Source organism: Leptinotarsa decemlineata, unplaced genomic scaffold (genome assembly GCF_025532065.1).
Source record: "Leptinotarsa decemlineata unplaced genomic scaffold, Ldec_3_MD MMD2_tig00026336_RagTag_RagTag, whole genome shotgun sequence".
In the NCBI taxonomy this organism is placed as follows: Eukaryota; Metazoa; Arthropoda; class Insecta; order Coleoptera; family Chrysomelidae; genus Leptinotarsa; species Leptinotarsa decemlineata.
Window position 1 is genome coordinate 10,187,078 of NW_027412692.1, and position 27,397 is coordinate 10,214,474.

A 27,397-nucleotide genomic window follows, 5' to 3' on the forward strand; every position below is an offset into this window, starting at 1 on the left:
GGGTCCCGCAGGGTTCTGTACTGAGCACAACTCTGTCCTATATGCCGATTTCCCACGGATGGAACTTCCAGAGTTGATCATAATTGTAAGATTTGCTGACGATGTAGCTACGTTAGTCACCGCGAAAAACGAGAGTAGCGAAGTGGATGCAAGAAAACCTGCTAGAACTAGCCCCTCAGAAAACTGAATCAGTACTATTATTGACAACGAAAAGGAAAAGACCTCCATCCACGTCAATATTGAAAACACGTTTTCCATACCAAACGGGGCTGTGAAATATCTAGGAATATGGGTAGACACTAGGTTTACTGTTAAGGAATAAAACCGTCAAGAAAGCAGAAAATATAATGACCACCCTCTCCTGTCTCTTGTCGAACGTGGGGGATCCTTGAGCATCGAAAAGTACTCTCTATGTAAGTATAGTTCACTCAAAGTTGCTATACAGTGCCCTGGCGTGAAGAAACGTCTTTTAAAATAAAAATTTGACGCTCAAACTTGCAAGCAGGGTTTTCCCGATAAAACTGTTAGTAAGAGAAGAAACAGAAACTCACCTTGGTATATCGAATCAGTTTGCTAGAGAAGGCTGTTAACTAGATGGAAAGCTGAATGGGATAATGCAGTATATGGACGCTGGACTAAACGTCTTATTTCGAATATCCAGAAGTGAATTTCCTCACTCAGGCTCAAGGTATGAATGACTAACAGCCAAATAAATAGCCTAAATGCAGCACCCAAGAATAAGAGGCCAGTAACAAAATCAACTAATCAAGACACTGGTTACTACAGTTTAGGAAAGTGACAACAAATAAGGCTGTATAAGAGATATCGGATCGTTTATTAGTGAAATGAATAGGACAGTACCTGACGATAATTAAACTTGGTATTTGGTGGCTGATGACATGGTTTAGGCAAACCAAAATGGGCTTTGGAATGATGCTACATTCCAGCAAAATGGGACACTTCCTCATCACGACGGGCTGGTTGAGAGTTATACAAATCGGGTGATAGGCAGACTTGGTTCTTCAGAATGGCCCACTAGATAACCTGATAAAACACCATTAGCTTGTTCTTGTGTGGATTCGTGAAATATTCCAGAATTCATGGATATAATAGGAGGTTTAACAAAGGAGTCCATAAACAGATTCATTCATTGTTAGAAAGTGGATGGCAAACATTCTAATAATGCATTGGGATGAACCGAAACAAGTTTTGTATAAAATTTTTATTGACATTATGATATTCATCTTTGATTTTCAAAGTATTAAACATAATATCAAACTGTTAATTACTCGGAAAAAGCCAGACCGGTTTCGAGAAATAAACCATTGTGGAATGAAGAAATGATGATACAATATTGTTTTTATTATGAAAGAGCACCAAAAATGATAAATGTTCACGTAAATTTTGTACAACTTTGACATTCCGTTCCATTACAAAGATCAACACTGTATACGCACTGATTTTCAATTTGCCAATATAGTTTTCAATGCAAAGTTCTCTTCATGATCGAGATGAATTGAACTCACCTGAATTTTGTTGCACGAATTGCGTTTTCCCTGAAACTCATTTCATCGCACATCCATTGACCAACCCGTTCTTGACACAACGTGATGGATTACAACGTTTAATTTGTGGACGCCAAAATGAACCTCAAATAACCCGATTCTTCAATCACCGTCACTGGAAAACCTGCTTAATCACATATGTGAACATTTCTCTTTTCCTTCGTAATTATTTTTCAGAAGGGAAGGCGGATTATATGAAAAAAAGTAATGAATCCCTCAAACGTATATTTGTTGACATTACGAAGAAGTGAAATGCCTTTCAGCTTCTGTATTTTACTGAAAATATTTATGGGCTATACAGGGTGTAACTGAATAAGTGTAAAACATTTAAGAGGGTGATTCTTCATCGAAATTCTACGTGTTTCGGGATTTTGTTAAAATATGTACCGGAACCGAAATAATGAATTCATTCCATTCCGTTCCTGCTCCACGACAACGCCTGTCAGCACGTTTCAGTAATCACCGTTCGAAAACTGAACGAAATGAGCATCCAAGTTCTACTTCACCAACCATACACCCCAGACCTCTCGCCAACCGACTACCATATTTTCAAGAATTTCGATAACTTTCTCAACGGTAGAACCTTCGCCAATCAGAAACAGGCAAAAACGGCCTTCGTCGACTTCATCGAATCCCGAGCACAATTTTATGCTGATTAATGGTATTGATCGACTCGTGTTACATTGGCCAAAAGTGCACTGATTCAAATGGTGCTCATTCTCTCCTAAATTGATGGACTCAAAAAGGATTCATCGTCCCGTACATACATCCCGTAGGTACATCCCGTCCCGTACATATGCAAATGAAGTAGATCACTGTTCACACAACAATTAAATATTACTTACTCTCTTTCTCCGTTGAGTGTTTTAGCCCATTTTCGAGTTTAATGAGTCCGCTGAAATAAATTCATATGCAGAGGGCTTGAACGTAATCCGAGGATTCCGCAAACCGCATGGAACTGTCCAAAATGGGAAAACGGAATAAAGTATGGCATTCGTGCGTGGAGGAGAAAGTTGGCGAAGACTGAATGATACATTTTAATGTTTCCGAAAAGGATTTTCCTCTGAATTGGGCGGAAAGCGACTCTCTTGTTTGGCAGAGAGGAATCAAAAAGATGGAAACATAAACTTAGTATGTTCTTCGAAGAACACTGATTTAATATTCCAAGACAAACAATAGAAAAGACGTGTTCACTTCTGAGATGAAAAACTTGCTCGTACTAACAGAGACCGAAACGGTGTTTCAAAAATATCGAATCCAGTGGAAAGAAATATATGACAAATCACGACATGTTCAAATGATACTTGCCGGTTTCTTATTTATATTCCGTTATTTGTAAATAGGAAATAATTTTCTCAATATTTATTTATTTATTTCTTACACTATTTTACAGGATGAACCCAATTACAGAATAGGGAGTAACAGTGGCATTTACAAATATGTACTTACATAATATAATTTGTGAATCTATATAAAAAAAATTGAAAACGGAACTGTCAGTTATCTAAGAAACGTCTTTTGATTTGTATAATCTGACAGTTGAATATATCTAGGACATGGTTAACAGAATTAGGGGTATCGCACATTGTATAAATTGGAGATTTTTTCTTTATATTTGTACGCGGAGTGTTGAGATAAAATGTGACACTATTCCTAGATGACCGTCTAGGAACCCAAAAATTCAACATAGGTAACAGTTGAGAGCAGGTAATGATATTGTTTATGACCTTGAATAAAAAAAGAAATGAATAATATTTACGCCTCACCTCGAAACTATAAAAATTGTGAGTTTCAATTCCACGTATTCCTACAGTAGGATACGTGCCTTCAAGTTTAAAGGACATATATTTTAGGAAGCGCCTTTGTAGGGCTTCTACTTAATTTATTTGAACCTGATAGTAGGGACTCCACAAGACAGATGCATATTCCAGCCTAGATCGAACAAAAGTTAAATAAAGTAATTTCAATGTTGAAGTTGAAGGTCATGAAGTCTTTTGTATTTCTAACTAAGAATTCATACATGCGATAAGCTGCTGTTAGAGTAGTGTCAATATGTTTATTGAAAGAGAGGGATGAATCAAAAGTAACACCTAAAGCAGTGAGTGTGTCAGGACGCTCCAGAACTTGATTGTTCATGACGTAGTTGTGTAAATTCAAGTTCGTCTTCAGTGAGTAAGACATTAAATTAAATTTGGATATGTTGAGAGATAGATTATTTTTCCGACATCATATAGCAACGCGATTTAAATTCAGGGCGAGACGTTCGCAATCATTAGAACATGTTATATTGTGATGAGTTTCAAGTCATTTGAGTATAAAAGGAAATTGACATCAATCTCAGCTTTGATATCATTAATGAACATATTGAACAGTAGGAGTCCTAGATTTTATCCTTGTGGTACACCAGATGTAGCTATATATTCGATAGACTTGAGGCCATTGGATGTACTGTTTACTGTAGTAAAAATACGATTTGAAGAGGGTAATTAATTCATTGGATGATAACTCAAAAGTAGAAAGCTTGTTGAGCAGGATACTATGTCCAAGTCTGTCGAACTCTTTAGAAAAATCAGTCAGTCTGAGACTGACAATCAATACCCCCCCACAATATATTGAGTGATTGTTACAAGGTTGGTTGTGGGTGAACGTCCTTTCATGAAACCGTGTTGATTGGGGCTAATAATGTTGCTGACATGACAATATATTGTCTTCTCAAGAATCAACTCAAACACTTTACAAAAGTTGCATATGACAGAATTTGGTCTATAATTTTTTATCTCACTTTTATCTCCTTTTTTGAAAATTGGGTAGACTTTCGACATTTTCCATATTGATGGTACAGATGATTTCAGGCATATATTAATTAGAGTTGTTAGTAGTTCAACCAGGGCTGAGGCACAATATTTAATGATGAATGCTGTAGTATGAACAGGTCCCACAGTAAATTCAGGCTTTAATTTTTTAGGGTATGATAAACATCTTCAATACTGAAGTTTTTGATTACTAATCTGGAAATATCACTACTGTTGTTCGCATGGTCACTTGATGTTGACACTATATAGGAACCACTGAAGAAATCTGCAAAACCATCAAGAATGGCTTCAATATGAGATATTGCCCAATACATAGCTTTGAAAATTACAGTACCTTCCAAAACAACGGTCTTGAAACTCCATCAACAACACATCTAGAAAAAAATATGCCTTTTGTGCTTTTCCACCTGAATTATCATCAACCGTTCCAGAAAATAGAATCCAGCAATGCTCTCGAATGTCATTCATTCATTTCTATGTTGTTCCCTTCAAAATAGTCACCTTCAGATATAATACACTTGTATCAGCGTTTTTTCCAGTTATCGAAGCAGATTTGGTATGCACTTTTTGGTAGTTCTTCGAGCTCTCTCAGGGATTCGGTTTTTGTGGTGGTTGAGGCATGATTACGGAGTTGTTTTTGGCAGGTGAATTATAGTGATGCAAAAGCCATGAATTGTTTTTCCACATTACTGGCCTTAACAGTGAAGGAGAGAGCAGTGAGCAGTGAGTGATTTGACGAATTTCCATAACAACTTTCAGAAAAAATACCTCGCTGGAAAAATTGAGAAAATTAAATTTTCCACTTATTCATAAACAATCAAACAAGACAAATTATTATGTTCCATGACTCTGGATGAATCAGGCTGCATTTGACCTATGGCATGGGTTATGTTAGCTTTCAGAAACCGTTGTGGTCTGCGGCTCATTCGTATTCACCTGCGGCTGACTCAAGAAAACCCCACAAAGAAGTCTAACGAAGTCAAATCGCACCATCTCGGTGGTCAGTTCACATAATCTCCACGTGGGATGACCATGCCCTCGAATCGCTCATACAAAACGTCCAAAAAAAGTTGGGAGTCATCAGCCAACGTCGTTCTCAAAGAAATATCGACTGATGACGCCGCCAGCACAATATCCACACCAAATAGTGACTTTTTCGGAATGCATTGGACACTTTTGGATCTCATGTAGATTGGTATCATCTCAAATTTGACAATTTCGTTTGTTCACGTATCTATCCGTCCAGAAATGGCCCTCATCGGTGAAGATGATTTTTCGATGAAAATTAGGGCGAGATACTACCTGCTCCAGAGCCCATTGAGTGAACACACGTCGTTGTCTATGGTTGTTCACCTTCAGTTCTTGCGTCAGTTGAATATTGTACGGCTACAGGCTAGAATCACGATGCAAAATTTGCCAAGACCCTATAGAAGAGGCTGATAACCTCCCAAAAAATGAAACTCCCGAGAAATTGTCTCTGGTCTGAATTATAAGCCAAACTGACGTGGATGGTGATAAAGCTGCTGACTCTCTTGCAAGATTAGGCGCTGTAAGTGGTTTCATCGAATCAAAACCTATCACTGGTGTCGTTTCAGGCTATGTCCAATCAACACTGAATACCTAGAGTTCAAGAGGCATTTGGAGCTTCTGGCAGAATCTACCAAGATTGACCCATTCCAAGGTATTTGGTACACTTCAGCAGGTATGACCTACATCCAGGATAGGTTTACTCACAGGTCACTATCATCTGAGTCTTCATTTGAGACTTGGGCTATCAAAAGACAGTACATACCGTTTATGTTTGAAAGATAGTCAAACACTGCACATACTTTATAACTGCTTCGCCGTGGATCAAATCACATTTAAGTGTTCAGCACTTTCGCCACAAGATGAAAGATCATCATGTTATGATTGGAAGGTGGTCGAGTTTGAGTTGATTTAGGCCATGATAGACCTCCTCGTGTTGCAGCGGTTAAATGGACCGCCTCGCTTTAGACATGACCTAACCTGGTATCCTCTGATAATGCCAATGGAGTAACCAATCATATTCAGCTAAAACCTTAAGATTTCCAATGGACTATATAGGTGAGGTGACCTGAGCTGTTAAAATCCTTCCCGGCCTCTTCTAAATATCCAGACTCAAAAGTTGTTATCGTGGTTTTATCAAACAGACGCACCTCATTTGTTCAAATTTTAAAGCACAATTTCCCCGAATATCACTTTAATTCAGCCTGTCTCGGCAAGGGCTTTATAGGAGCGACCCTTGAAATCCCAGGATAAGCCCTCCTGAAATAATATGACACATTCATGCCAGAGAAGTGAAATTGTTGCCGCGTTCCGACAAAGTTTTATTCGAAATTAATGAAATAACATGTCGGGGACAGAATGAAAATGTCTGTACTGTACGAGTTCGTATCTTCAAAAAGAGAAGGTTATTTGAGAGCAGAGTGTTGCTGTTAACTCGGCTCATTCTGCATGTTTCTAGTTCAGAGAATTGTATATGAAGTGGCGGACTAATTGGAACTTTATGCCCCGGTGAGTCTTACAGCATGACTTCCAACTATTGTCACTTTTCCTATGGTTGGACTAATTGGTATATTATGAATGAAACCGGGTCGTGTGGAATGCACACGAAACACCATTATTAAATAAGAACAAAGGGCTTTGAAAATAATAAGATAAAGAGATTTGAAATCGCTGAAAGAAATTAAAAAAGATTAACCGAAAAATAACAATTTTATTAAACAAAAAACTGAAATTACAAAGAGATAACCTACAAGCAATAACCAAAAAAATAAAAAAATTGAAAAGTTAATACAACCTGAAACTTAAAAAATACTATTAACAAGAAATTAAACTAGAAATTGAAAGATTCCAAACCAAGTTACGTCACGACGTTTCGATTGTTGGTATCCACAATCGTCTTCGGGTGATAACTGGACCTATTCCTCCGAGATTTGACCATTTATAGGTCTTTCGAGTGCTTTCATCTATCCCCTCTTCCCTCTCTCCGCTTTATTGGTTTTGGCGAGAGATGACCGTTTGGCGGAGGTTGGTCGTTTTCCACTTGATAAAAGGTTTCCATAGGTTACGTATCTCTACGCTAGCTTGGCTAAATGCATTGTTGAACAACATATACGTGGCACCTTTGAATTTTTTTCTAAACCAGTGTTCCTCCTTGTGGATGATTTCAGCTTGAGCCCACTTGATGTTATGTTGATGAGTCCAAACATGCTCTGCTATTCCGGATTTGCTGGTTCCTCCTCGCTGTGTGTGTTTCCTGTGCTCATCAATGCGAACTTTCAATGACCTCTTAGTTTCACCGATGTATGAATCTCCGCACTCGCAGGGTATTCGGTAAATGCAATTCTTGGAATCCCAGTCTGCGTTTGGTGGCCTGGTTTTCGTGAGGCTGCTACGGATAGTGTTCCCAGATCTAAAGTAGTTCCTGATGTTATACTTGGACCCACTCCTTCTTATCCTTTCCGATAATCCTCTGATGTAGGGAAGTACAAATACTGGTTGTGGCGGCTTCTCTTACTTGTGGAGCTCTTGCTATCTTCTAGCTAAAACCTGTTCTACCATCACTCTGGAGTAACCATTCCGTTGAAGGTCATTTATGATGATGCCTAGTTTCCTTTCGAGATCTTCCTTTGTATTACAGAGCCCGAAAGCACGGTCTAGTAGAGTCTTGATGATTCCTCTCTTAGTCGATTGATGGTGGTTGGATTTCTGGTTCAGATACCGTCCTGTGTGAGTGGGTTTTCGATATACAGATGTTTCCCATTCAGTATCGGCCCTCTTGACCAATACGTCCAAGAAAGGCAACTCGTTGTGGACTTCCTTCTCCATTGTGAACGTGATGAAAGGACTCACGTTGTTGATGTGCTTCAGGAAAGTGCCTAGTTCTGCATTCCCATGGTTCCATATTATGAAGGTGTCATCAAAGCTTTCTTCCGGGTTTAATGGCCGTGGTTTGCAGGTTTTATGCCAGACGATTCGTCTACTACTGCAGTATATGCGATGAGGTAATAGTCAAAGTGCTATTATTATTATCAATTCTCAACTCAGAAACTTCAACGCTGGAATTTGTCTTCGGTTCCATATTGTCATAGATGAGCGTAGCTTTGTTCCTCTTGATTGGATTACATGACCATGTTTGTGTATAATTAAAGACAGGTAGCCAGATTTTAAATGTGTTCATTAGTTTCCATTCTGTTTAATTTATTCATGTGCTTCTGAATCTCTATCACCTCTCTATAAATTATCGAATGGTGAAAATGAGTTTCCTTGAGTATTCACAACTTTTTCTTTTCTGTTAAAATCATCTGTATGTTTGTGGATTTCTATTGCCTTCCGTATCAGTCGGCTCTGGTATCCCTGGTTGGGGCAATTAGTTCCGTATTGGTGTTCAAGACAGAACTAGCATGAGCAGAGTTGGTAAGAGGATTATACGTTGGTCACTTCAAGTTCGACGTTGCTAATGAATCACCTCCGATTGAAAATTGTTATATATAGTAAAGAGACAAATCTTCAACCTTCCTTCGATATTCTAGGCTATCAAGGTCGCACGAGATGTTCGCGTCTCCAATCAGGCGGATGGCCCTTTTCTGGATGGAATCCAGCAGCTTCAGGGTATACTTAGGGGCGGACCTCCATACATGAGAACAATATTCCAAAGAAGGCTGATCTGAGCTTTATGAAGCATCAAAAGTTGCTGAGGTGTGTACAGTTTTCTGGTTTAGAACAGTGATCTAAGCTGTTGAGAAGCAGCCTTTGCAATTCCAGTGACATGATTATGCCAAGACATTTTGGTGTCTATTTTAATCCCCTACAAACTTATCGAAGCAGAAAGTGGAATTGTCTGTACTGACATTATTATATCCGGTTCAGAAACATTTATCTTTTTGGAGAAAACCGATGCCTGGGTTTTTGTGGCATTGGATTGAACCTGATTATTTTCACCCCAATTCGAAATCACTTCTAGATCCTCATCAAGATATGCAACCTTCTGCTGCCAGTGAAGCGGACGATGTCGTTGAATCCAAATGGAATGACGAAACAAGTGTGCTGTCATGAGCGAAGCAATACATTTGATTCTTGCTTATTTGCTCATTTGAGATCTTATTTTATTACGTTATGAAAATTTGTGAGTTAGTTTCATAGTTATTCGAATGAACCAAAATTCACCATCTTCTTAAATTTTTTTACGACCTCATTGAAGGAGATATTGAAAAAAACTTTACTGCCAATTCTCAAGCTTCATCTGTTGACTATCACATATTTCCAATCCAACGTGTTGCCTCCGAAAAACCATCAACAATTTCACTATTTTAAGGTCCAGGAAAAAATCTTTCATGGTTCAGACAAACAGAAAAACCAGAAGGAATCACCCTTTTTCACGACATTTTTGCTGATGTATCATTATAATCGTTCAATTAGTAAATTTGAAAACTGTAAAACGGTAATTTTTTTCCTAATTCAACTGACTTTGTATCTTTTGCGGTTTCCGATTTTCTCATGCTGTTTCTCCTTATTTTTGACACATTGTACGTCATATCTTCAGATTATTCGGTGAAACGTCTACGTTCTAAATCAAATGTTTCTTGTCCTTTATTTATTCTGACTGACTTCTACTTTGAAGCATCTCTCAGTGGAAAGACAGATCCAATATGGGAACGGATAACCCTAACGATACTCCTGTCGGTAATAATGTATATGGAATCCATACATCAAAAAGCATAAATCCCGTCGTATATGGAAAAGCCGTCTAGCGCGTAGCGAGATGGGCCAAATACATAAAACGTCACATTACAGAGACATATCGCCGAGAAATGTATGCACATCTGATTTCATGACCTACCTGGATCATCATTAGTCAAATCCTGCAGCGCGAAAGAAGCAAAACATCGCTACATAGAGCAACAACTATACATTGGCGTGCCTGGAAAATGAAACTATTAGGAAATGAATTATTAGTAAAAAAACATGTTTGCAAACTTGCTCTCGAAAAAAAAATACGTCTCAAATTATGTCACACATCACATCACACATCAATTTATTGTATAACGTTATGTTCAGTTTTTGCTCACTATACAGGGTGGTAATTAAGTATGTACCATAAATTCAACAGACGATTCCTTAGGTAATTTTACGACGAAATGTTCATATAAACATGGGTCCGCAAATCCTTCGTTCTCAAGATACAGGGTGTTAAAATGAAAATTAAAAAAAGTTATTCGTAAATATCTTAAATATCCTTTACCTAATTTTTTTTGTAATTCGGTAATGGTATTTATAACATTAAGGAGCTAATGTAGCCCGAACGTGATTCAATTTATTAAGTCCAGTGGCGTCTCGAGCGGAATTTGAACGAATATTTTTGACTTAAAAATGTACGCCACTGACTTTTTCATAATTTTTTGAATGAGGCAATTACAAATACAACTTTTTTGTCTCCTAAATTTTTTTCGTATCTTGCTTAGTTTTTAAGAAAAAAAAGTCGACCTAATTGCATATCCCTGGACCTCACAAGGAATAATATGGGGAATTAAATGTTTCTTTTGGAAATAATGCCTCAGATTATTTTCTCTGGGGACACCTTAAAGTGTTGATATACAAAACTGCTATTCAAAGTGAAGAGGATTCACGGAATACAATCATTAATTCATGTGACATAATAAAAATTACGACAGGTATTTTCAGAAGAGTGCGAAATTCAATGATGCGGCGGCTATAGTCTATTTTAAAAGAGTGTAGAGTAATAAAATCTCATTAAGTATTCAAAAGCGCTACAGGGTGATCCGTCAATAAATTCTGTCACTTCCCTAGTCCGCATTGCAAAATTATGTCGTTTCATAAAGAGCAGGTAGGTATCACCCTGTTTTAAGGGATTTGTCCATTGTTATCGACGGATAAATACTGAGCCAGAGGCGCGCTAGTGGGATAATTGCCAAAAGAATATGCATTCATAAAAATTATATTAAAGGAAATAAAAATTTAATACAGCAGAACAGTGTTATTAAAAAAATATAAAATGTAACAATAAAATATATACGAACCGAAATCGGGAAATACTCACAAACACACACGAACGAACTTTACGTATTGAAACACTTGTGGGGACTTTAAATCAATTTATTCACAAAAACGACAAGAACTTTACTGGATACGTTATTACAATTTGATACTTGAACAATACTAAAACTGTGAACTTCCCGTAACGTTTAACAACACTCTATTTATACCCTAATTGAATGTTCTAGAGATTACTAGGTACAATTTTCGAGAACCTTCCGAGAAAATAATTATTCAGACTACCCTTAATTCTAAACCCTAACCTAAGCAAAAGTGTCACTGTCACTGATACACTGGTCTCTGTCCAGATTGCTTATCCCGCTACAGTATATTTACAATTCAATTAAATTATTCTACATCAGTATAGTCTTCATCCGAAGAACTGTCATCATCCCCTGGTGTTATAATTATAGGGTCAACCACCTGATCGACCAAGTTGTCCAGTTCCCACATTTTATCTTCCTCTTTTGAAACATGCTGGATTGCTTTTTGCCAGTTTTCTGATGTGATTTCCATAATGGCTTGATCAAACAATACCTTGACATCTTTCATTTTAAATGTGGTATTGTGCCTTGCAACATATCCTTTAACTTGTGCCCATATAAGTTCTATAGGATTTAATTCGCAATGATATGGCGGTAGGCGCAGCACAGTTACTTTATACTTTTCTGCTACATCTTCTACGGCATATTTCATGAAGCGAGATTTATGTTGTTTTACTATGGCTAGTAGTTCCTTCTTTACTGAATTCGTCTCAAACTGAATACCTTTATTTGACAGCCAGTTAATAATTTCTTGCTTTCTCCAAGCTGAAGTTGGTACCTTCTCTAAGCGCCTTGAATGGTAGCTTGCATTATCCATAACCACGACCGAATCAGCTGAAAGAAATTTTAACATTTCCCCGAAGTAGTCTTCGAAGACATCCGAATTCATGTCCTCATGATAATCTCCCGTCCGGCACGACTCAAAGCTTAACAAACCTTCTTTCAAAAATCCGTCTTCGCTTCCAATGTGAGCAATTATAAGCCTCTTCCCTTTTCCCGAAGGCACTTTAATACCCGTCGAAAGGCCTTCTATGAAAGCTTGGCGAGAACTTGTTATATTTTTATCTTGCCACATTTTTTTGACTATATAACCTTCGTTTATCCACGTCTCATCAAGATAAAAAATTTTCTTTTGCTCTCTGCGGTACTGCTTTATAGTTGTCAAATATTTTCGTCTCCAGCAAACAATTTCATCACTTTCCAGTAATAGTGCCTTTCGATTGTGCTTTTCCCAGGCAAAATTCATACTTTTTAAAGTTTTCCATAAAAGTTTTCTGGATATCAAAGGAATATCGTTATCTTGGCTTATCTCGATAAATATTTTTTCAAGAGTGGGTATTTCCTTTTTAAAATAAAACGAATGAACTTTTCTTCGAATGTCACATTTGGTGTCTTCATCTAAGATTTTTAATGGTCTTCCTGATTTTCTCTTGCATGGACTTACCTGGCCTGATATCTTTCTTTCTCGCAATAATTTAAAAATCGTGGACTGTCCAATTCCAGTCATTCGGGCACATCGCTCAACACTTTCTTGCACAGACAAACTAGGGTGATCGTGTTTTATGCAATCATATACATTTAAAATTATAACTTTTTCGCAAACAGATAGCGGAGAATTTTTTACACTTCTTTTCTTTGGAGTAAATGTCCCCATTTTATAACTTTTTCACTATTTCTATATCACAATATCACTGTACGTTTAATTGGTGTAGTAACAATTACTATTATAACTCGAATGTTTAAGACACCATTACAATATATTAAAACCCTTTTTCTTAATTACCTGGGTTTAATAGGTATTGCATGATTGATGGGCAGGGTCAAAAAGGGATTATTATAATGACATGGCACCTCGGTACTAAGTGTTAACCCTTTTTTGAGAAATCATGCTCAAGTATATGAACCCAAATTGCATATTAAATAAGTTTACAAGAACCACTAAAATTAATCTTAATCTTTTTTTAAGAAATTTTACTTACCTAAATACATGTAGGTACTTAGTTTTAGACCAAATTACTTCCCAAAAATGGCCTTTTATTATTATCTATGTCTGTAATTTTTGATTTACTTTAATTATTAAGTTTAATAATCCTAAGATTTGCCTACGCCCATGGACGACAACGAAATTCAGGCAAATTTTATGACACTTCATGATTTATTACTCTACACTCTTTTGAAATAGACTATAGACGGTTGTATTGAAGCCGAAGGAGGCCATTTCCAAAATCCTTCATCACCCGAAGACGATTGTGGATACTAACAATCGAAACGTTGTGACATAACTTGGTTTGAAATCTTTTAATTTTTATTTTTCCATTTTTTGTTAATAATATTTTTAATTTTTTCAAATTTTTCAGCTTTTATTAATATTTCAATTTTTATTTGTTTGATTGTTGTATGTTATTTCTTTGTAATTTCAGTTTTTTGTTTATTAAAATTGTTATTTTCGGTTAATCTTCCTGATTTTTTTTCTCAGGGTTATCAAATCAATTTATATTATATTAGACAATGGAAGTCCAAACTAATGAAATATTAGTGCAATTCGTTAGTCTAGATATCAATGTTATTTAATATTTGTTGTTATTGTTACATAATTAGTAATGAAAAATTGTAAAATAATAATTTCCAGAAGAAACATTTAATTCCCCATATTATTCCTTGTGAGGTCCAGGGATATGCAATTAGATCGACTTTTTTTCCTAAAAAATAAGCAATATACGAAAAAAATTCGAGAGACAAAAAAATTGTATTTCTAATTGCTCAATCTAAATAAATAATAAAAATTGCACAAAATCAGAGGCATACATTTTGAAGTCAAAAATATTCGTTCAAATCCTGCTCGAGATGCCACTGTACTTAATAAATTGAATCACGTTCGGGCTACATTAGCTCCTTAATGTTATAAATACCATTTCCAAATTACAACAAAATTAGGTAAAGGATATTTAAGATATGTACGAATAACTTTTTTTAAATTTTTATTTTAACACCCTGTATCTTGAGAACGAAGGGTTTGCAGATCCATGTTTATATGAACATTTTTTCTTAAAATTACCTAAAGAATCGTCTGTTAAATTTATGGTACATACTTAATTAACACACTGTAGTTTTAGTATGAGGATTTTGAAGAAAAATATGCAGAGTTGATTTTGTTTACATTCTTTTTTTCTTATTCTAATTTTTTTTTATTGGTCATCCGGAATATTAGAAGCTGTATCCAAGTTGAATTTCGTAAATTATTGGTGCTAAGCGCATGTGCGTCACCACGGACATACTGCTGCCGGACTAAGTCATGGCCGGTGAAAAGACCCTTCCTCAAGATGTGCAATAGATATGTAAAAATCTGTTATCAGTCTGTTAGATTATTCGAGGCGTGAACATCCACATTCAGGACCGTATTCAGTTAGTGATGGTGTCAAACTCGTGAAGACACGATATGATTTCTCCCACCGACCATGACTCAGTCCCGTGGCTGTAGTTTTGAAATATTCGTTTTTCATGTACTTTTCCGAAATCTTCGCTTTCCGCTACCGCTATTCGCCGGTGCTCAGCGCTTACGTCATACATTCCACAAATGCTCAACGCTTTCGCTCTCCCAGTTGGATTTGCAGAAGGGATTCCTTAATTCAGATAAGTGAATTTCCAACTTGGTTTCACACTTTATCTTCATACAAATTGCTACACACTATTTACGATTCAAAGCATGAAGTAAATGTTCAGATTTTGCGGGATACGTATGTCCTTGAGCTCTCTCAGTGATTCGGTTTTCATTTTCCTCAATCGTCGTCATGGTAACAGGATAAAGTCGTAAGGGGGCAAATCTGGTACATACGGTGGCTGAGGCATGAATACGGTGTTGTTTTTGGCCAACAAATTACGAGCAAGCAATGACAACTGAGCAGTTGCCTTATCTTATAGTGACGCGGAAAATATGAAATATTTTTCTATAATAACTTCAAGATAATACTCATTTTTGACCGCACGACCATGTCACAAGGGTTCCTGATGCAAAACGCCGCGGTAATAAAAAAAAGCTCCCCTGAACTCCTCCATTGGTATAATTGGATTTTGGTTTCGATGTCGTAACCTGAGCCATGTTCATGCGACGGTTTTTTGGTCAGCTATTTTGGAAAGAACTTCGCTGCCACACGCTTCATGCCCAAAATTTCCGAAAAAAATTGCATGGCATGAGCCAACTAATATGCAAACATCCTCAGCAACTTCCCTAATAGGTATTCGACGATTCTCCATGGCAGTTTTCTTCCTTTTCTCAACGTTTTTATTGGTTGCGATCTTCAGGCCTAAACTGTGAAATGTAAATATTTTTGATTGTACATAAACCTCATATTCGTTCAACTTCACATTTTTTACATATTTTCCACAAAAACTTTCTCCACGCCATACTTTAGTAGTGCCAAACAGTTTTCATCGTTGTAGATACCACCTTTTTCAGTTATATCTGATGACAAGTACTACAGAATATTTATGGTGATACCCGGAAGAAAGTCAAAATATGTGGATCATCAACAACTTTCAAAACTAGACATCGATAAAAAAACTCACCATTTGCACTGAGAACGGTGTAACGAAGAACTAGACGGCCAGAACCCCATCTCTGGAGAACCTCCAAAGGATGATCAAATTTGCCAAGGGGGCACTCTGAAAAAAAATCATTAATTCGTTAATATGTATACAGGGTGGGGCACCCCATACGACACGGTCCTTGTAAACCAAATCATCAACATTTTCGATAATTTCCCAAATTCAATATGTGTACAATGATCAGGGCTGCAGAAGGAAATCATTTTGGAGGCTACAGAGTATCCCAGAAAAGTGTGACATATCAAAGTTTTATTTTTTCAAAAAGAATACCCTGTATTTCGTTACATTTTTGAATAGGTCAGAAAAACATGACCGTTCCCGAGTTATTGAATTTTTTACGAAAATGCTAGGTACACTTAGAAACTTAATAACAAGCATAAAAGATGTTTTGGGTTATTGATTTCGATAAAACCAGTTCAAAAATCATTGTCACTTTTTCATAATCTCGAACAAAGATAACTATGTTATTTCAAATATTAGAATAGCTTGTAAGTTTTTTGGCTGAACAATATAAAATTCAACTATCTTTAATTCAATTTTGGGGTTTCTCACACCTAATCTGAATAGTTTTTCAGATATTGGCTTTTTCATAAAACTAGTAGTTCTTATTTCAATGCATTGTTTGGTTTACAGGGACCCTGTATATTAGGTTGTTTCAAAAGTTGTATCCGTTTTCATTAGTCCACGTTAAACTGTAATATCTCAGTAATGACAGCCACCGTATTCACCGGATTTGACCCCCTCCAATTTATTTCTGTTCCCAGTATTGAAAAGACCCATGAAAGCAGGGCGTTTTGCGACGATTGAGGAGATGAAAAACAAATCGCTAAGAGAATTGGAGGACATACCAATAAGTGCATATCATAATGGCTTTGAGGAAACAAAATAGAAATTGATGAATAAGTGAACATTAATCAAGAAAAATGAAAGATCACAGACAACCTATACCAAGATCCACGCTCTGTTTTAGCTGATGAAGTAAACGACAAAAATAAAATGCAAGCTCCTCGTGAAATTTCCAATTCTCCCATTGAAACAAGAGTAAATGAATTATCATTCTCTCCGCCAAAGAACTGGACACGCAATCTGGGAATTCAATCAATCAAATGGCTGATAGCAAAGTTGATTGATGAAATTGTATCGATTAAAGCTCCAGTCTCAATTGGGGGCTGATACACGACACGATGAAGGTATTTTATAGCCCCATTCAATTAGTTAAAGGTGTGTAGGCGCGAGGCCAACGAGAAGGGTGAAAGAATTGGCAACATCTATAGTCCAGTCAACTAATCCAATATATGAGTAATTAAACACATTGTTGTTTACTTGTTCTTTCGATAATTTGAATATAATTGATGCATTCGAAAGGATACACTTTATTAATAGTTTATTAATACAGAACTTAATATTTTTTCTACTGAAGAATATAATGTACCAGGCTATATCTTTTTCAAAATGTTTAATTTTTAAAAAATTGTGAATGGATTTTATGTGGATTTTTTGATGAAAGGACCTGAAGTGAATCAACTATCGCCACCACACTAATGGGTGTCGATAAATGACTGAGCTGAGTAGAAGAATATGAGCATAACTTTCCTTTTAAAAGCCTTTTTTTGTATTCGAATATTCCAAAAAACTATCAATTTTAGTGCAATATCAAAAATATTGAAAACGTAGTACCAATGATGTAACTAGTTGCAAGTCGAAACCATTATTACCATATTTAAAAAAAATAAACTTGACAAAAGAATTTGATTTGAATAAATACAAGTAAGTTTTCAGATCATGTTTCATTTCTGGGGTGGGGATTTTTTAATTTTCCGTCAACCTACAACTCATACAGTTATACAATCAGGACCGGATTTAGGGGGGAAGGTGGGGCTACTGCCCCGGGGGCGCCACTATTAAGATAAAAAATATAAAAACTTTGACGAGTAAGCAACTTTAACGTTCCTCTTCCCAAACATTTTTTTTTATTTTTACAAACATAATAATATTGTTATCGATATATCAGAAGTTAAAAATTCAACTCCTATAAAAAATTAAGGGGACCATAGTATTTCCTTCTTCTTATACATACAGTGTCACTATTAAAGTCCGCACCATATGGAAAACCTTTTTTTCGAAAAGTTTCAATGAAGTTTAACTTCGGCACTTGTTTGTGCTTTAAATTTAACATAAAATGATGCGGCCAACTGCGACCCACTGACATTCAGTGTTTGTCAAATTCAACTTTTTTTTTGAAAAACATTGAAAAAGTGCATATCTAGATCGAATTTAACAAAAAGTTGTGTCTACGCCAATTTTATATCCATATGCAAAATTTTATGCATTAAATATAAAGTTAACGTTTTGCTTATTTTTGACAGATATTCCCTTTATTTTAAAAAACAAGTTCGGTTAATTGTCATCAATTCATGTATACATAACAAACTCATTATGGGGTTCAACTTTTCTGATACATTTTCACTCATTCGGACATTTTTAGAGAGAAATTAAAAATTTTAACATGACTGGTGCAAAATTTCAATCACTTGGCTATTTTCTTAAACAAACCTTTGATTTCGAAAAAGCAGAGGCAACTAAAAAAAATGCAAATAATTTCGATAGAACTATTATTATTATTATTATAAATTTTATCCGTTATACCGGAAGTTGAGGGCAACTTTCTTATTGCAAATAAAACACCCTGTATTTTATTACATTTTTGAATTTCTCAGCACATTTTAGGCCTACTTTGTATAACAATGCCTATACCCAAATTTGTTAATTTTCGAGATATTACTTTTTTTCTGAAAAATTTGACAGTTACAGCACCACTCCGAAAAAATCATAACTCATAGACAGTAACAGTTGAAAATGTGAAATTTCACAGAATTACACCTTAAGCATCAAGTCATGAACAGGTCTATCGAATTTTCGAAAATAATTTACAGGGTGGTCGAAATTTCCACCTAAAACATAACATCGAGAAAACTAATGAAACACGATTTCCTCAAATGGAAACCATACACTACTCTATTATTTTTGGATACTACGAAAAAAAGGATATCAAATTCATGAAGAATGTCATATACCTAAAATACACCCCTGGCAAGAATTATTCGATTTTGGGAAACATTTGAAATAATAATAATGATAATAATAATATGTCTTTATTAGAACAGCATGAAAAATAATGAAATGTAATAATTTACACATAACTGCTGACATGTAAATCATTCGAAGCAATAAGTACCAAACCACGAAAGATTTAAAAACAAATGAAGTTACAACAAATATGTCAAAATTTGAATATAATTGACGTGTATTTCGTAGTTTTCTATGTGTGCAAAATGTCTCGTTTGGGGTATTCTAATGAAGATTTCCTGAATTTAATAATCATTTATGGTGAATGCAATAAGATAATGGACAGAACTTGTCGTGTTTTTGCAGAAAGATTTCCAAATCTACACAAACCCAATAATAGTTATTCATTGTTTGAATATTAGAATATTCCATATATTTTATTTTGTTGATTATTGATGTTCGTTACCTATGTTATGATATTTATGTTTCAATAATTGTGTGTAAGGCTCATTAGCCTAATTTTATTAAATTGACTACAATTTTATTATGTCACAAACATTTTAGTGAATTATACATGATTTTATACATATAACTCTCATATAGAAATGCAACTGAGCCCTATTTTGAAGTGTACTAATTATTGTCAATATTTGGAATAAGTAAATCACCCACGCACAGGCACTGCCTTAGTGGATACTTGTTTATTCGAAATATCTCTGAATGAAAGTGCACTATTATTATATTATTGTATTTTATTTTAAGAAACTTATTATTATTTTGAGAATTTATTGAGAATAAACTTATTATTATTATTATTATTATTATTATTATGTATCAAGGGAATTAGGAGGGCCTTAATTACCGATGGCAAAGTTATTAAGGCTCAAGCAATTGCCTGAGGTTATTAAGGCTCATTAATTCCCGTGGTACATAGATAATTTTATTTCTGACCGATTTCAATAAAATTTTGTTCATTTTTGAAACGGAAAAATGTACCAATTCATTACCTTCCCGGTATATTTGAATCAGGTACCGTCGATTATAGTAGAGTTTTCTTGTTGCTAGGTTGTTGCTATGTTACTTGTTTATAAACAGAACTTTGTTATCAAGCTGTGTTTGCGGTGAAAACGTGTTTTCTACCCCAAATATAATGGAGGATATTTTGAAAAAAGCTGGACAAGCAAGAGAATCATTAATTCCATCGAAAAGTGAAGCCGTATACCAAAAAGAATACAAGATATATCTGGACTGGCTGACACGGAAAAATGTTATGCCAAAAGATGTCACTGAAACTGTATTTCTGGCATATTTTCAAGAACTGGTAAGGAATTTTCTATGTTTTTCGGTAGATTTGGTAGTAATTGTGTTTATTCGTTTCAGTCAGAAACGTATAGTCCGAATTCTTTATGGACTAAATGGTCAATGCTAAAATCGATGGTGACTATACATGAGAAACGAGATATCACCAAGTTCAATGAACTACAGGCTTTTTTGAAACGGAAGAGTAAGAGTTATAAGCCGAAAAAGTCTGCTGTTTTATCTCCTAAAGATGTTATCAGATTCCTAAAGGACGCTCCTAATGATATTCATTTATTGCATAAGGTAATTTTTTTCTTATTTTCCTTTTTGTGTGTATTTATTTTCTTTTTTTTGTTATAGGTTGTTTTGATTATGGGTTATTTTGGAGGATGCAGAATACATCTCAGCCAATTGGAAAAAACATGTTTGGGAAAATCCCCAGCAAAATCGCAATGTATTTAGGATTGCCAAACTCATCTTCCTATACGGGACATTGCCTTCGTCGCACTTCTGCTACTGCTCTAGCCAATGCAGGAGCAACTATGAATAACTTAAAAAGACACGGAGGTTGGAAAAGTTCCACGGTGGCGGAGGGGTATTTGGAGGATAGCATCGAATTGAGAAATAAAACGGCGCGTATGTTGTCTACTTTGTCATCAGAAGAGGCAGGTACCTCGACTGTAGTGAACAGAAGCTCCAGCCATACAAAAGAAGAAATTGTTTCCAGTGGCGGAAGTAATTTTCAGGGAACATTTCAAAATTGTACATTTATTATTTGTAATGACGTGAATAAATAAAATATGGTTCAGTTTTCATTTCTATTTATTTTTACTTGTGAAAGGTAGAGGGAATTATAAAATCTATAATGTCCCAAGGGAGTTATGACCCTCTTTATTGATAGCGTAACTATGACGATATAAGCTTATAATATCCCGGTCAGAAATAAAAATATTATGAGAAGACTTCTAAGAAACTGCTGTGATTTCGGCTCTTTTTCGCCTGTCATCAACAAAAAAAACACTCGTAAACAATGAGGACATCGAAATTGTAGTTTTGGCCTACTTGACAGCCTATCCAGAAAATTCGTAGAAAGACGCAGAAAAGTCACTTAGAATTTCATGTTCGTCAATAAACCGGATTTTAATCAAACATAAGTGGCGTCTCCTTCAATATCACCAGGTTCAAAATCTGAAACCTCTCACGACTTACCTGCACGAGTGGAATTCTGCGAATGGTTTCTTATCAAGATACAGGAGGACCCTGAGTTCATGAGGAACATGATATGGACAGATGAAGCCAAATTTGCCAAGAATGGTATGTACAGCCGCCATAATAGTCATCTTTGGGCGGCAGAAAATCCAAGGCTCGTTCACCAGCGCAACTTCGGATTCATGGAGTTTTAATGTTTTTTGCGTTATAAAGGAAGACCGAATTTTATGTTTATATTTTTATGAAGAGAATTTGAATAGCGATAGATATTCGCATATAATTAGAAATGTGATTGGTGGTTCCATAAGGCATGTTTCTGAACAATACCGTTTCAAGTTATAGTATCAAATGGATGGAGCCCCTGTACATAGTACTGATACCGTTGCTGGGTTGTTGAATGGGATATTCGAAGATCAGCGGCTTTGCTACAATGGGCCATTTAAATTTCGTCCTCGCTCTCCACACCTGACGACACTGGATTTCTTCATCTGGGGATATATCAAAGAATATGTTTATGCGGATCCTGTGAGCGATAAAGAAAACATGAAACGAAGGGTTCTGAGAGCTTTCTATAATTTGATTCCTGACTCCTACAAATAGTGGTATGCAAAGAAGAATATATTCTTGTTTATAACAAAACGGCTGTCTTTGAACATCTGTTGAACCTTACGAAATATAAACAAAATAAAATTACTGTATTCGATACCAGTAAACAAAGATATAATGCATCTCTCTTATAGCATTTCATTTCAATCCATCCATTTTCATGTTGAGTTATTTTTTACCAACGATAGAGTTAATATTAGTTGATTTGTTTTCAAAGCTTTCTTGGTTTGGTATTGCTTCGAATGATTAACATTTCAAATATTTCCCAAAATCGGATATATCTTGCCAGGGGTGTATTTTAGGTATGGGACATTCTTCATGAATTTGATATATTTTTTTCTCGTAGTATTCAAAAATGATAGAATAGTGTATAGTTTCCATTTGAAAAAATCGCGTTTCATCAGTTTCCTCGGTGTTAAGTTTTAGGTGGAAATTGCGACCACTCTGTAAATTATTTTCGAAAATTCGATGGACCTGTCCATAACTTGATGCTTAAAGTGTGATTCTGTGAAATTTCACATTTTCAACTGTTACTGTCTATGAGTTATGAATTTTTTGGAGTAGTGCTGTAACTGTCAAATTTTTGAGAAAAAAATGAATATCTCGAAAACTAACAAATTGTTATACAAAGTGGGCCTAAAATATACTAAGAAAAAATGTACTGGAATACAAGGTATTCCATTTGAAATAAGGAAGTTGCCCTCAACTTCCGGTATAACGGAAAGATACCGGAAGTTGAAAATATTTTAGTTGAGAAGGCTATTTTGTAAAACCCACTACCACAAAATTTCAATTTTTTATCTTGAATCGTTCTCCATATATTCCTAACGAACCATCTTCGTGAAACACCCTGTATTTTTTCACAACTACTTCAATATGGATATCAAATGACAGGGCTCGACGAGTAGAATAGTAGTACACTTTGAAAAAAATGTAAATCCAATATAATCTATACAAAGAACCCAGAATCGGGATACAAGCATGGATCTCCCACCCAAGTCAAGATTTTGTATCGTGTCGAGGACTGTGTGGCGTAAACGTTAGTTGCACACACACCGATTTTGGACGGCCAGTATAAAATCGGCCGATATTTTATTGGTAGCGGGTGCTTGCACACTCACCGGATTCTTATCGGTCAAACAATCAGTTGCTTTGTTGTCGTAATTAGCACGCACTACCAAAACGAAGTTAATGGGTAGTAACTACAATTTCAACGAGCATTCGAGACTGGAATGGTCGGTAAAAAACCGGTGAGTATGCAAGAGTGTATTTAGTCATGTACGCCATTACTTCCCGGTTCTGCCGACGATACAGTGGCAGTGGACGGCTGCTCACCGGTATTTTACCGGCGACGATCACCGGTCGGCGTGTGTGCAAGGTCCCGTTCCCACATGTGGTTCACTATTGGAATTTGGACGACCGGTACAAAGTCGGCCGTCCAAAATCGGTGTAAGTGCAACTAGCGTAGGTGAAATGTTAAAACGTGCCGAGAACTGTTTGACATCAGGGTGGATAGAAATGATATTATTATGTCGTTAGCGTTTTCTCCTCAAGACTCAGGCACATCTTGTTGTATATAATGCCTTGCCCCTCTGTTAGACATCTGTGTGGTGGGGGTCGATCGTTATGTATATTACTCGTGGGAACAACATGGTAAATGAAGATGATAATGTACTAAAAGTAAAAAAATAATTTGGAAGGTCCTAGGTAGCAGTTATCACACCATTCTCCTCAGCAATCTACGGTACTGATCAGGTGAAAAATTAATGAAATCATTGGGCGCAGCGTAACCTGAGTACATATGTAAATACTACGCCCAACGATTTTATTATTTTTTTATCTGATCAATACCTTAAATTGCTGAGAAGAGTAGTATAAACTGCTACCTAGGACCTCCCGAATTATTTTTCAGCACATTATGTACATCATTATCATCTTTTTTTTTGAAAAACCCGTTTAACCTAATTTGTTCACTTATTGTCAATGGTTCAACATAACGTGATTCAAACATTTGAAGAAATTGCATCTTTGGCAAAAAAATAAATATTCTCTTATGTCGTTCAGTGTGGAAATGCTTTCTGTGTATACTAGTATGCATAAAAGTAATGCCGTTCTGAAAAGAATTGAAAAGTTCGCTTTTCAGAGTTATCAAATTTCCAAATTCAATTCGGCAGAAGTATATTATTGGAATATTGTTCTACTCATAAAATAAGTTGTTTTTCCAGATATAATATCTTGAAAAAATCAAATCATACGTACCTCTTTTGATAATGCCGTATATGCCAGGCATTGCCAAGTTTTTCTTGTTTCTCTTGGGGATTTCCTCCAATTTCGTTTTAGAGGAAGTCACGGTCAACATTTCGAATCAACACTGTCTACACTGATGTAATAATCGAATCAATACGAGAAAACTATATAATAATCAAACCTATATAGATGTTATTTCTTCTAACTGATTGAATAAGAAGAATTTGTATTAAAAATATTTCATAACACGCTGTCTGTTCGAAAAAATTAGGTTGATTTTCATTTTTCTCAAAAAAATATTTTTTTATTCGTCAATTTCGGTATCTGTATCTGTAGAGTAGGAAGGCACAGCACTTAGGCCCATTGTACATCTTCCCGAGGAGTTGTCCTCCTAGGTCATCGTATATCCTGTGCTTCCCAGAAAGCTGAACAGGTCACTAGGAGATATCTCTTTTATATTAGCAAGTGTAGGCCAATACTCGCCGAACACACACTCTCTTTGGCAACCATGAGGTGTCTCACGGTGGCCTCTGCGAAGGTTTTGGAAGGTACAGCGACATTACTGTCGTTGCGCGGCTTCTTCAACCTTCTTGGTGTTTCCTCCGTGGGGGTGCACAAGTGAGGGAGCTTTCCTGCAGGGGCAGCCGGTTCCTTGCCTTTATTCAAGGCGGAGCTCTTGGCACCCGCCGCAAGAAGTGCCATTGCTGTTGGAGGTGGAGTGGGGGAGGAGGAGGGTGCACTTGCTGCCACTCCTGCCCCCTTCGCTCTCTTTCATCTTTTGGCCACAGGCCAAAAGTGAGCAGGTGCATTATCGTGAAGGAAAAGCCATAAATTGTTTTTCCACAATACCGGACGTCTTCTTCGTATTGCTCCTCGCAAGTGACGCATAACTTCACGATAATATTCCTTACTGACCGTACGACAATATGGCAAGAAATTCTGATGCACTACGCCAGGTTTATGGAAGACAACAGTGAGCAAAACCTTGATATTTGATCAAACTTGAAGTGCTTTTTTGGTCTTGGCTCTCCTGGGCTGTTCCATTGGGACGATTGCCTTATTTTTTGAACAATCCACGAAGTAAAGGTAATTTTAAGATTAATTTTTACGCAGAACTTCCCCACTCCACCATGTGCTGTTGAATAGTAGCAGAAAACACGGAGGTTACTTGGGAATGTACGTTTTTTACTTCATCTAATATAGTCTAATCAACAAGTTCAAAAACTTGAAAAATAGAGATAAAGGTCCTAAAAATATGAGCGATAGCTCATTCGATTCGGAATCACCTTTAGAAAAATGTTTTTGATGGATTTTGGTGCAGGTAAAAAATTGCAATTGTTATTAACAAAATAAGATTTAAAAAAATGGTATTCAGTTTTTCGTTAATAACTCAAGAAATATTAATATTTAAGCAATTTAAAAACAAAAACTCGTTGAAGAGGAGGAAATTTCCAATAAAAAAGTCTCGACTCCCGAAACTCTGTCTCTATTATTTATAATTTTATTTGACGTTGAAAATAGGGTTCCCGACTGTTACGGCATGCGCGCGCTGCCGCTAAAGAGAGTTTATCAAAAAAAATAATTTTTTTATAACATAAAATGTCATTTTAAAAATTTGAAATAAATCTAGTATCTTCTTAACACTTGAATGAATCGAGTCCCGTAGAAAAAAAAGTTTTATCACCATTTTTCAAAAAGTTATTCAATTGTTAACTAACAAATTTTTTCCCAATCTCCGTTGGCATAAATAATGGGATAAAAGGTATAAATAATTGGCCTATAAATTTTAATACTTCATACGATCCTGTGATGAAAATTAATTGAAATTCATTAATTTGTTAATTATGATTTTTTATTAATATTGCAAAATGAAATATCTAAAAATTGTTAATTAAAATTTTTTTTCAATTGATACGTAGCTACGTCTGTTTTCACAATGAATAATGGCAGTTATTGACATAGGTTATGAATTTCTTACGTAATTTGTTTATTAAATTGTTTTAAACAAATAGAGAAATTCAATATTTCTGAAAAAATTTTCTTTGCTATTGTGTTGTCTAGAGATACCTAATTATGATTTTTTTGAAAATTTTTTTCTTCATTTTAATTTTAAATTGTTTAAAATCGATTTTTTTTATATTTCGATTGTTTAAATGATTAGTTAAGAAATAATTTTGCTTTAAAAATCATAATTTACACTTTTAAACAGTTTGGCAGAAAATTAAAAAAAAAATTTATTATTTAATTGTTTGTTAGTTTAACAATTCGTTATAAGCAAATATTGACTTTCTGAAGCAGAAAAAAATCATAAAAATAGCTATATATTAAAAAGTGCCATAGAAAAATTATATCATAATGAATAAAAAACTATTCAAAAGTGTAAATTATGATTTTTGAAAGCAAAATTATTTCTCAACTAAATATTTAAACAATCGAAATATAAAAAAATCGATTTCAAGCAATTAAAAATTAAAATTAAAAAAAACTTTTTTTTTCAAATCATAATTATCTTTAGATAACAAAATAGCAAAAAAAATTTTCAAAAATATTGAATTTCTCTATTTGTTCAAAACAATTTATTAAACTAATTACGTAAAAAATTCATATCCTTTGTTAATAACTGCCATTGTTCAATATGAAAACAGACATAGCTAAATATCAATTGAAAAAAAAGTTTTATCAATAATTTTCAGATATTTCATTTTGCAAAAGTTACAAGAAATCATAATCAACAAATTAATAAATTTTAATGAACTTATATCGTAGGATCGTATGAAGTATATATATATCAAAAGGGTTCCACGAAGTTCAAAATTTATAGGCCAATTATTTATACTTTTTATTCCATTATTTATGCCAACGGAGATTG

General features: G+C 35.3%; 1 protein-coding gene and 1 long non-coding RNA gene across 3 annotated transcripts in view; one reads left to right on the top strand and one right to left on the bottom strand.

Moving 5' to 3' along the window:
* ASPP (Ankyrin-repeat, SH3-domain, and Proline-rich-region containing Protein) overlaps positions 1-27,397 on the bottom strand; it is a 645,170-nt gene that overhangs the window by 498,781 nt on the left and 118,992 nt on the right. Inside the window, exon 4 of one of the 2 annotated variants that reach the window (XM_074183284.1) lies at positions 16,063-16,158. The exons of the other annotated variant lie outside the window; for it this stretch is intronic. Within the exon in view, the coding sequence (XP_074039385.1) occupies positions 16,063-16,158 (96 nt within the window). The remainder of the gene's footprint in view (positions 1-16,062; positions 16,159-27,397) is intronic. 2 annotated transcript variants of the gene reach the window in all.
* Positions 20,128-21,281, top strand: LOC141485799 (uncharacterized). Its single transcript, XR_012467469.1, has 2 exons — positions 20,128-20,488; positions 20,548-21,281. It is a non-coding gene; the product is annotated as an uncharacterized lncRNA (long non-coding RNA).